Source organism: Moschus berezovskii, chromosome 15, assembly GCF_049115385.1.
Source record: "Moschus berezovskii isolate FMDL1 chromosome 15, NW_MosBer_1.0, whole genome shotgun sequence".
NCBI lineage: Eukaryota > Metazoa > Chordata > Mammalia > Artiodactyla > Moschidae > Moschus > Moschus berezovskii.
The window spans coordinates 76,075,772-76,088,225 of record NC_142474.1 but is presented as its reverse complement, the minus strand read 5'-3'; the positions used below and the strand labels follow the sequence as shown (position 1 = coordinate 76,088,225).

Sequence of the window (12,454 nt, the reverse complement as noted above, 5' to 3'; positions counted from 1 at the left end):
TGGGAGTTTCACCAGCTCTCCTGCTCCAGTGGCCCTTCCAGTGGGTTTTCCCACCTATAAGTTCAGCTTGGTCTTCTCTAGCTCCCTGCCAACCTTCTCCTTCAAGGGAAAGTCTGTCCAGCAGCTTTCTATGCCCCTGGTGGTATCTGATGTGGTGTCAACACTCACGGAAAATTACCCTGGGACTTGGAGCTTGTGTAGCTGTTTCTTGGGATTGCTGCACCTCATTTCTGAAACTCAAGTCTCCTTGTTCCCAGGAGGCCTTTATGGAACGTTCGGGTTTCTGTTTCCACTCACACCCCTAATTCTTATTTCAGGAATCTGCTATGAATCCTGGGATTCCCTCTAATTCCACCATCTCTCTTCTGAATAGCCGTGTTTCTTTCCTGGGGGAAAGGATCCTGCTGTGACTGGTGCTCTGAGGAAACTCCAAATGATTACGCCTGGACTGCTTAGTCTTTGTGGCTCAAAAACTAACTAGTTCATCGTGGAAACTGGGGAAAGTCACTACATTTCTCTTAAGTTTTTAATCTGCAAAATGGGCTGACAATAGTACCAACTGGTAGTGTTGTGAAGATTAAACTGGATAATTTCTGTAAATGATTTAGCACAGCATATGGTCCCAACTGTTCAATACACAGTTGCCACTTTAATTTTTATGATTGTTATTCTTTCTGGAGTCCTAAATATGGGGACTGAGAAGACCAATGGGAGCAGACTGTAGCTCCCAAAGCCATTCTCACTTGTACTTTCTCAGGTCCGGCAAGGCAATCTCTAGCTTATAGGAAACCTGACCTCTACCCAACTGTAATTTCACTGCTTGATCTTATTTCAATAGTTCAAAAATAAGGCAGCCCCTCAACAGCATGTGGAGCCTTTAAAAATAAATCCTTGAGCCCAGCGTTTAGATTTAGAGCAGTGGGTCTCAAAAAGGTGGGCCTGGGACCAGAAGCATCAGCATTGCCAGCCCCACACTAGGCTTGCTGAACTGACAATTCAGCGTAGGGTCCAACAATCTGTGATTTAACCACCCTCCAGGTGATTCTGATGCCTGCTCAGGTCGACACTAACTGACCAAGTGGAATCTGACTTTTGACAAGCTCCTGTTGTGATTTTGACCTGCTCTTTCGCATACTATCATTGCAAGCCAGACCAGTAATAGAACAAGAGCATTACCCTGAACCATCTAACACGCAGTCATGACTAAACCATCCACTGTTTACCACCTCCCAGCACAGAAAGCTTCAGAATTCTCTTATATGGAGAGGCCTCCAGCAATGAAATGAACAAATCATATAAACACCTCTTAGAATCCATTTACCCTAGGTACACTAATTTCTATTACGCTTACTCATTTGTTTTGTTTTTGGCATAAACTTATTTTCAAGGCTACTTTATTGCTTGATTGATTTAATTTATCTGTCACCAAACATTTAACATGTCCCTATTATGTGTCAAGCCATCAACAGCAATGAAATGCAAGTTGGTGCAGTCACTATGGAAAACAGCCTGGAAGTTGCTCAGAAAATAAAAGTAGACTTGCCATGTGATCCAGCAATACCACTCCTGGGCCTATATCTGGACAAAACTATAATTCAAAAAAATATATGCATCCATGTGTTCATAGCCAATGGCTACTGGCTACTGGGGCTTCTCAGATGGTGTGGTGGTAAAGAATCTGCCTGCCAATGCAGGAGACACAAGACACATGGGTTCAATCCCTGAGTCAGGATGACCCCATGGAGTAGGAAATCCAATATTCTTGCCTGGAAAATTCCACGGGCAGAGGAGTCTGGTGGGCTACAGTCCAGGGGGTCGCAAAGTGTCGGACACGACTGAGCACAGCACAGCAGCAGCACATTGGCTACTGACAGCAGCCCAGACAGGGGAGCAGCCTAAGTGCCCGTCTGCGGATGAGCAGGTAAAGAAGATGCAGTACAGATGTACAACGGAATGTTACTCGGCCATAAAGAAGTGAATTAATGCCGTTTGCAGCAAGATGGATGGACTTAGGGATTATCGTACTAAATGAAGTTAAGTCAGAGAAAGACAAATACCATGTGATGTCACTTACATATGGAATCTAAAATATGACACAAATGAACCTATCTAGGAAACAGACTCACAGACACAGAGAACAGACTTGTGTTTGCCAAGAAGAGGTGGGAGAGGGACAGATTGTGAGTTTAGGATTAGTAGATGCAAAGTATTATGTTGAGGATGGATAAGCAACAAAGTCCTACTGTATAGCACAGGAAACTATATTTAACATCCTGTGATAGGACATAATGGAAAATAATTTTTAAAACATGTATGTATATATATAATGGAAGCTTTTGAACTGTGGTGTTGGAGAAGACTCTTGAAAGTCCCTTGGACTGCAAGGAAATCAAACCATTCAATTCTAAAGGAAATCAGTCCTGAAAATTCATTGGAAGGACTGATGCTGAAGCTCCAATACTTTGGCCACCTGATGTGCAGAACTGACTCATTTGAAAAGACCCTGATGCTGGGAAAGATTGAAGGCAAGAGGAGAAGGGGATGACAGAGGATGAGATGGTTGGATGGCATCACTGACTTGATGGACATGAGCTTGAGCAAGCTCTGGGAGTTGGTGATGGACAGGGAGGCCTGGCATGCTGCAGTCCATAGGGTCGCAAAGAGTCAAACATGATTAAGCAACTGGACTGAACTGAACTGATATATAAGAGAATCATTTTGCTGTACAGCAGAAATTAATACAACATTGTAAATCAACTATATTTCAATAAAGGGCTTCCCTGGTGGCTCAGATGGTAAAGAATCTGCCCACAATGCTGGAGACCCAAGTTCCATCCCTGGGTTGAGAAGATTCCCTGGAGAAGGGAATGGCAACCCACTCCACTGTTCTTGTCCATTTTTCCATAGAGGAGCCTGGCAGGCTACAGTCCATGGAGTTGCAAAGAGTTGAACATGACCAAGCAACTAACATTTTCACTTTCATTAAAAAAAAAAAAATAAAGGAGTGTCATAATTACTGAGAAAATGTTTTGGAGGACAAAACTGATCATGGAAATGGTGACATTTCCTTTCATAGGGAGCCTCAGAAATTGAGTGGACAACATTCCATACTGGCCACTTAAATATTGTCTTTTCTAAATCTAGGCAAGTGGATGGTATAAGCTTTTCTGCTCTTTTTGTACCACTGCAAAGCTATGCTACTGCATAAAAAGTGAAACTTTATTTGCAGTATGTTCTTAATTTTCTTAAGTGTTTTCCAATTCCTTGTAAGATTTTCAAATCTTATATTTTACCCCCCCCAAATGATTATAGACAAAAAATGAATTAGTGAAAATAAAAATAAAACATAGCCTCATTGGAGAATAGACAGGAGTTCGAAAAAGATGTTGGAATAATGGAATTTACAAAATATTAGTATGGTGGATGCTATTTGCCTTATGTAATTTCCATTTCTAAGAAATGATGACTTTGTTGCTTTTTAAAATCCAGCTCCTGAGTTTTGATCTTGCTTTTATGTCAAGCATGTGTTAAATCACATGTCACAATATGGATCTGAGAAACGCATCTTACCTCTCTCTATAACCTGGCAACAAAACAAGATTATTCAATAAGGAAGCAAAATGAAAGTGCCATCCAAACTAGCTGCTGCCTCCTGTTACATTATCCAAGAGCATCAAACATGTATACCTATGGCCAATCCATGTATGGCGAAAACCATCACAATATTGTAAAGTAATTATCCCTTCAATTAAAGTAAATAAATTAATTTTAACAATATTGTTTATAGAAAAAAAGGATTGGGTATAGACACATAAATCACATTTTTCAGGCTTACCAGTTTAATGTGTTCTCGTTTCTGGTATTTTTCGCTATAATACTGCTCTTGTCGAAGATTAAGCAGCTGCTGCTGCTGTTTGTCCTTCAGATCTACTAACTTTTGGGTCATTTCGGCATCCAGGGCAGCAAGGTCTTGCTCAATTGTTGATGAGACGTGGTCAGGGCTACTGGGTTCTGATCTGCAGAGACAAAGAGCTCGGCTCAGAAAACGTGCAGTTCAGAGCAAGGTAGAGAGAGGGCTGCTAACCAAAGTCCTCCCTAGAAAGAGGAATGTGTTTGGAAATAAACAGTCAATAAACCATTTGAGACAGAGGCTGATACCCCAAGGACAAGCTTAGCAACAGAGGGTCCCCAAACACGGAACGTAGATGAAATCTGTGTTGCTCTACAAAGAGGCAGGGGCTGGAAAGGAAACCCAGGTAGCTAGCGTTCCTCACAGTGGTGCGGAAGAGGCTAAACCTCCTTGGGAAAAGCAACATCTAATAAGGGCTTTTTGAGGCTTTTAATTTTTTAACATAGAATGTATAAGGTAATTCCCAGCTACATCTCTACCTTTCCTATACATTTCTCCCATACACTCGGCACTGATAATGCTGCAGGGGAAGTTAAAAAGGTGCTGAATTTTGCTTCCAGATGATGCAGATTGACAACACAGCACATACGCAGATGGCACGGCAACACTCCCACCTGACATGTTCTGTTTCTTGATATCTTTTAATAGCAAAGATTTGTCATTATCATAGTTTTCCCTGGGAGCTGAACCAACTTCATTGATATCTCCACCCAAAATGGCACTTTGGTTCCACAAGAAAGGAGGATGCATTGAGTTCATTATAATATATTTATCAAGAGCTCACTCTGTGCAAAGTTATTCATAGAGAATTACACAGATATTTAGAAGTTTAGGACTAATGTTGAAACAAAACAAAACAATTCTCACTAACTTATTATTGTGCTAAGGTATACAGTGTGGTTTCTTCAAATTTTGTGCTCTTACTTCTTTAGGTCAAACAAAAAGAGAGGCAGTGTTGGAAACAGTACTAAGAGCAGGTCTGTTCTTTTCATTTACAAAGAAACCTCTGCAGGAAGAACCACCCGGAACATCAGATTCTGTCTCTCTGCTTTCACTTGTGATCAAGTGGATGAGGTTTCTTGGATCAGCTGGTACAGATTCCTCTTGCTTTCTCTTTGAATTAGGCCAACACAATGGTGCCATATGGAGAAGCAGTTGGTAGAAGCTAGTGTTAAGATCCTAACTTGTCAAATAAGGCATTCAGAATTCCCTCAAAGATCTAAACATCAGCATTGCATGGCAGCATTGAAGTGGCCCTCTATTCTGCATGAATATAAGTCTATTTATCAGCATCAGAGTGTTGGTGGGGCAACCTCCGTCTTGGCTCAAACATGAGATACACTTGTCATCTTCTGTAGCAGGAAGTTGGTGCAGCCAGAACAGAAAGGTGATGCTTGAATGAGTGACAGCCACCATAGCAGAGGCACCGGGGTAACATTTCCTGACCACTCGGCAGGTAACAGGGATACTCTGCTTGGCTTCTGGCTTTCACAACAAGCCAACTAGAAGGTACAACTACCTCCAGTTTTCTGAGGTGGTTGAAACTGAGGTTCAGTGAGGCAATTTTCCTGAGGACACTATATGAGGGAGCGGCCATCTAGAAACTGCAAAGTCTATGCTCTGGGAACAACACAGTGTCTGACGGAAACTGTCTTTGAATGATTTGCTCTTTGCATTAGGTGAAAGCTCAGTTGAGATGATGGGTATTTGAATAAGAAACTAATCTAATATAACATTGCACACACGAAACTTACAAACCAATGTTACCTCAATAAAAAACATATCTAAAATGTATTTATTAATTCATTTGAAAAGAACAAGCCCATTACATTAATTATGTATTAATTCCCTGAGCTTCCCTGATGGCTCAGATGGTAAAGAGTTGCCTGCACTGTGGGAGACCTGGGTTCAACCCCTGGGTTGCAGAGATGCCCTGGAGGAGGGTATGGCAACCCACTACAGTGTTCGTGCCTGGAGAATCCCATGGACAGAGGAGCCTGGTGGGGTCGCAAAGAGTCAGACATGACTGAGTGACTAAGCACAGCACACACACACACACATTAGTATATTTTGTGAAAAATAACCATACTTTCTAAACACAAAGAAAGTCAGTGGGATTTTATGGACATCACACCCATTTATTACTCTGAGGTGTTCTCAGGATTTTTACATGTATCATAGGGAGATGGACAAACATAATCAGATCTCAGTGGCTTTGCCTCTTGGAAAACAAGTTTCTCTTGATGTATTTTCTGATGTTAGATGCTGAAGAATTTTTGTTTGTTGAAAGAAAGTATAGAAAAATAACCAAGGGATGATGTTTCTGCATCTTCTTCAAAAACAAGGTTGAAGAATTATTCCCTGTTGCCTAATGTTGCCTGCATATGATCCAAGAGATGCACTGAATTTTTTCCTTTGTAATTTATTAGTAATACCAGGAAAATGTTTATTCCTCTTAGAAAAGAAAGCAAGCTTCCTTTAACCAGATAAGGAGAATTATCTAACCCATATTTCCTTTTCTCAGAAGCTAAGAACTAACTTCAGGGTTCAAGGACAGAAATTACATTAAATGGTTAGTGCAATCCGGTTGAAATATAATATGGGCCATGTATTTGATTTTTTTGACATAGCTATCTTAAGAAGATAAAAGAAATGAGTAAAATAAATTTTAATAATGTATTTTGCATAGCCTGATCATTTCAGTATAGAATTAAAGTAAAATCAATATATGTTAATTTAAAAACATGAGTTCTTTTAGTGAAGTCTTTGAATTCTGGTGTGTATCTTGTACTTGAAAAACACTTTAATTACAGTGTGTCACTGTCTGTGGCTAGTGACTCATGCACTAGACAGCAGTTCTGGCAACGGGTAGACAGTCTGTGTGCAGGTGTATGTGTGTATGTTTTGGGTTTTTTGCTTACTTTTACAGGATCTCTTTTATGTCTTCTTTTTTTTAAGTTACTTCAGTATTCTATTGGAAGTTTGCAGGACATGACTTTTAAGTAAATAAATTCAGGAATAAACAAATGACTAAATACATAGCACTAAAACAGAAATTCAGGAGAAGTTTTAGGCCAAGCTCTGCCTGAACTTTTTGTAACTGTGGGTATATGTTAAGCCTTTAGTTTTCAGATTCCTCCTTGAAGAACTGACAGCAGATCACCTAGATGGCTTCTAAAGCTGCTCCAGGACTAAAAAATGATGATTTTGCAGATTTTAAAAGCCCTTGTACTAGACTTTGTTTGTTTTAAAGTTAAGCACATGTTAAAACATATGTCACAAGATGCATCTGGAAAAGGCCTCTTGCCTCTCTCTAACTTGGCATCAGGATTGGAATACTGAGTAAGGAAGTAAAAGGAAGGAATGGTACAGTCTGCCTCAGTTTTTATGCTCTCATATTTTCCCACTTTACCACCTTAGGCACACTGGGGTGATAACTGAACAGGTCATGTTCATTGCTATGTCCCCATTGGTTGAATGGATGTGTGAGAGATACTCCTCCCCAGAACTATCTGAGTACCTGGAGCTGTGGGGCGTAGGCCCTGAAAAGGCATCATCTGGACAGAGGTTTGTGGGTTTCAGATAGGGCAGCAAAGGGTAGTAGAGATTCTCTTTTCAGTAAGACCAGCTGCCTCTTCAGTGAGGTTCTGGTCCACAGCAAAATGTCATATCCCCCAGGTTGCAAGTTGCATACTCACTCGCTTCAGTCATGTTCAAATCTTAGCAACCCCATGGACCGTGTGTAACCCATCAGGTTCCTCTGTCCATGGGATTCTCCCAGCAAGAATACTGAAGTGGGTTTGCTGTGCTCTCCTCCAGGGGGTCGTGCCGACACAGGGATCGAACTTGTGTCTCCTGAATTGTATATCAGCTGCAATATGGCTAGTCAACCAGTTGGTCTTGGGCCTATAGGCTAGAACTCAAGGGTAGAACTTCCTGTGTATCTAGTCTCAAAATCTGGTCAAATAAAGAAATTCACAGCAAAAGTGAACTAAGGGAACACCAGAGCTGTACAGAGAGGAGTGGCTTTCCTTCTTGCAGTGGTACAGATCCAAAACACGGTACAAAACACTGAAAATTCGTCAACTATATTTCAATTAAAAAAATCAAGTAAAGACCACAATATGACAATTTGCAAGGGAAGAAATATAAATTGACAATAAATATGCCAAAAATTCAACTTAATAAAGAAGTGCAGATTAAGATACTAAAAGCATCATTTTTTCCTCCAACAATTTGCACTTTCATATCTTGCTGATAGATACAAACTGAAACAGAAAAGTCTTTAAATTGATCTAGGGATCTCATTTCTAGAATTTTAAGAAAATAATTAAGAATATGTGAAAGATTTATCCGTACATATTTATCACTACATTTCTTGCAATAGCAAGCAATAAAAAACAACCTTTATGTTCAACATTAGAAAATCATTTAGATAAATTGTAGTTTGTCCATTAAAAAAAAACATTGAAAATCCACACAAATGACTCTCTTCCTTTGTACTATAAAGCAAAACATACCCATTCAACTTACTTTTTCTTATTGTCCTTTTTGGCTGTCTTTTCCAGAGCTGCTCTCCTTCTCAAGTAGTCGTTCTGGATTTCATTGTATTTTGTAGTGTGCTCTTTGATGAGGTCGGTGGTTTTCTTGTGGTGTCTCTTAACCAGGTCTTTCATTTCCTTGTAGTGCTTCTTTTGAAGTTTCACAAACGACTTCTGCTGCTTTAGCTCTTCAATCGTCTGCGCTTCTACTTCTGCAACAAATGGGTATGAGAGCTGAGAGGGCGGGAGTGCTGGGCGGGCAGACCGCGGCTGCTGAGCAGTTATCTGTCTGACCCGGGCCCACCGGCTCGAGGGCAGGGCTTGGAGGCGGGACGGTGCTCCCGGCTGCAGCTATTGCTTGCTAACTTTGTGACTATGTTACCAAATTTCTCAGACTCAGTTTCTTTACTGGTAAGTTTTTTAAACGTTAGGGTTCCCTAGAAACAGCCCAAAGGAGGGATTCAGGCATGTGTGATTTACCGCGGGGCCCTCAGGAGGGGATTGAGGGCAGCGGGTACAGAAGCAGCAGCAGCTGATGCGGTCTCGGCGGGGGTCTGCCTCTGCCCGACCCCAGGGGGCGCTCTGCAGCTGTGAACAGGGTCAGTTTCACCTTGAAGCCAACATATTTGGCAATGTCAGTGGGAGAGACATAAACTCCCTGGAGAGGGGGCTTCCTTTCAGCTGGGGGCAATTTTCTTTCTTTTAATGAAAGATCTACACAATCTTCATCTCTCCCTGTGGTTTGCTAATGTCTGCAAATAGCACTACACCTGCTTTGATACAACTCTTTGATGCCTAGAACATCAAATGCATCAGGGCACTGTCAGAGACACAGCTGTGTAACAAGTAGCTCAAAGGGATATAATAAGATATGCTGCATGATCCAGTACCTGACACAGCAGCTAAATATTTCTCAGATGAGAAATCCCTCTTCCGGATCAGTGTGCCTTCCATGAAGGCAGTTTTCAAAAGCAGAGGAAGTTCTGAGCTGTTAGCAACCAAAGTTTACTACAGCTGGGAGCTGGGTACACCAGATGGTAGAGGCAACTTGGGTGGGCACCCAAAGGATTCACTTAAAGGATCACACAATTTCTATTTCTTAAGGTTGTTATGGTGATGATGAAATGAAAGAATTAACGCAGTTTTTAACAGTTTCTGGCTGAACAAATGTTTGCACAGGTTCTTGAGCACCATTTCTCAGGGGCACTGTTTACAGTATGGACATCGTAGGTTTGTATGTTTCTCACAGCATTGCTCCAGTAAGATGAAGGAAGGTCCTCACTCTGATTTGCCCAAAGGCACCATGAGGTTAGTGGTAGCTTACATGACTACATAGTGTTTTATTTAATGCTAAGAAAACACTTACTCTGACAGAGCTTGATCTTAAAACAGTCTGCATTTTATTGATTTATTTCATCAATTTTAGAATATGCACTTAAAAATATGTTAACATTTCTGAGACTAAGATGCACCATATAGTCAATGGATAGTCACAATTTGTTGGTGCTTTTCCTTCTTGGCAGTCCATGAGTAATGGGGTACCTGAAAATGGACGGTGCCTTAAATTCAATGAATTATCATTTATTTAGACCTGGATTAAGTCACGGTTCACATGTTTCCAGTCCTTTGATGTGAACTTTCCACTTCTGGGAACAAAAATAAGTTATTACAAATATTTAGCACTGTCCAGAGATTCAGAGATAATATATGCCATGAATAACAACAGACCTAAATAGAAAATGGAATGTCTAGTGGATAAACATTGATATCAGAGTAATAATTTATGTTCTTAAATACTAAGGTCTTTAAGCAATTGAAATATGCTTCCATTTTAATAATGGATCTATTCTCCTGACATTCAATGCCTTTTCAGAAGGAGGCCAGGGAGAGAAACAGGTCCATTTGTTTAACGGTTTCCCTCAGGCCTGAGTGGACTCATGGTTGCATAATGACTTATTATGTTAAAATTTATAATCCTAAGGAATCACTGCCATTTTGGTGACATATTAAACCCCACTTCTTTAAAAATGATGTGCAATGTGTCAGCTGTGGAAAGTTTAGGAACAAGGTTCCAGGTGTTCCAACTTACGATTAAAAATAATCCCACTGAAAGTACTACTTTTTAAAAAATCGGTGGATAAAAGGCTAATTTTTGAATATGTCCTTAAACATAAAGAAAATGTCCATATTTATATAAGGAAATAGGTAGCACTCATAAAGAAACCGCCCTGATATAATCACTGCTCATGTATCTACAAATACCCACTTTTCATCTATGCATTTGTGTATTTTTAAATAATATTGCAATCATGCCCTGATTTATTTTTTTTGTCTTGTTTTATGTGCGAACATTTTATTCTCATGGAATGAAGTCTGTAAACACATGTTTTCTTTTCATACATTCCTAAAATAATTTTTGATGCGTATTTTATGTGTTATTTTGGTGGAATCATAAATACACATTCCTTTCAATGTTCACAAAGTGCACAGGCTTCTACAGCCACCACTTAGACCAAAATCAGGGTGTTATCAGAGCTCCAGAGGCCTCTTTGTGGCTGCTGCCCTCATACCCGCCCTCCACGTAGAGCCCAAACCCCTGTTTTTAAGAACACAGGTCGCTTTTGCCCGGTTTGAACTCTATTCAGCTGGAGGCGTTTTAACGACTGTGCTCTTTCGTGCCTGTCCTCCTTTCTCTGACACCATGCTTGTAAATTTTACCCATGCAGTTCTGAGTCACTGCAGTTTACATCTACAGATGAACCCTATTTTATTCCGTCACTAACCACAGTTTATCCATCCACTTTCCTGGTTATGCGTGTTTGGGTTGTTTATGGTGTGGGCTTCTGGCTCATAGTTCTGCTTTTGGTGTACATTTCTGGTGTATACTGGGCCAACATGCTACACGCTGCTATATACTACTCACTTCACTAAAGAAAGCTCATACCAAGTTTAGTCCTATTACTTTAAGAAACTTACTGACTATAAAGTAGTTCCAAACTGTATTATCATTCTTAAACACCGTGTATTCTACGGTCACAAATAGTCCATATTCTGCATTTCTAAAACATGCTTTATTGGGGGTACCTCGGGAAGACTGCATTCCTGTTCATTGGGTCACATTTCCAACATGAAACTATTCCTTGATTCCAAAATATATGAAAGTATGTTATTTTTTATATCAATAAGGTCCTATCTGCCAAGTACGGTTACTTCTCTGTGATTACATTATGTAACATGGGTTGAACCAGGATATATCTGTAGATGGTTTTAGAAAAGAAATACCAATCATGTTATATTTCAAAGATAAAATTTCCTCCCCTCTAAATACTTACACTGCATAATATTCAGGTGCCTAAATCCATAGAGGGGAAGATGGTATTTACCTGTTAAAACACTCTGAATAAGATCTTCTGTTTTGGCAGGTGCCTTTACAGAACCTAAAATAAAAAGACAAAATAAATAGCCTCCTATAACTTTTAAAATTATCTTCTTCCTGTAAAACAACGTTTGGCTCTGGTCTCTAAGTTTCTTTATTACAGATTACAAATTCCTGAAGAAAATTATCCTAAAAACATTCTAAGAAATGTCTTCATTTTGTAATTTTGGGTCAAACAAATTAAATGTGAACCTATATGCTCCATTTATAGAGAGAAAGGACATCTCTCCACTTTGAATCAAAACTCTGTCAACAAATTCAGTTTTGACAATGCTACTGCCACCTTCTGGCAAAATCAGGAGTGACACGTGGTCTTTTAAAAGACCACTGGTAGGTCAGCAGGCCGGAACAAAGTTGCAGGCAAGACCTATTGGGTGCCAAAGTAACTGATCAAAAGTTTAAGGAGAAACAGGATAGTCTCATGGTCTTGAAGTCTCTCCCCCAAGATATTTATTAACTATAAAGGGGAAAAGTACAACTCTAAGTGGAGGAATCAGGCAGGTGGCACCTTAATCAAGTGACCCAACATGAGGTGCAGCAACATCATGTGTTCGTGACATGATGCTC

At 40.1% G+C, this 12,454-nt stretch overlaps 1 protein-coding gene across 3 annotated transcripts in view; it reads right to left on the bottom strand.

Annotated features, from left to right (window-relative positions):
* The window catches only part of PLCB1 (phospholipase C beta 1), an 861,253-nt gene that overhangs the window by 115,176 nt on the left and 733,623 nt on the right, over window positions 1-12,454 (bottom strand). For all 3 annotated transcript variants that reach the window (XM_055426796.2, XM_055426800.2, XM_088844294.1), the window contains exons 25-27: window positions 11,835-11,888; window positions 8,444-8,663; window positions 3,836-4,016 (exon numbers count right to left, since the gene is read on the bottom strand). In XM_055426796.2, coding sequence (XP_055282771.1) covers window positions 3,836-4,016; window positions 8,444-8,663; window positions 11,835-11,888 — 455 coding nt within the window. The remainder of the gene's footprint in view (window positions 1-3,835; window positions 4,017-8,443; window positions 8,664-11,834; window positions 11,889-12,454) is intronic.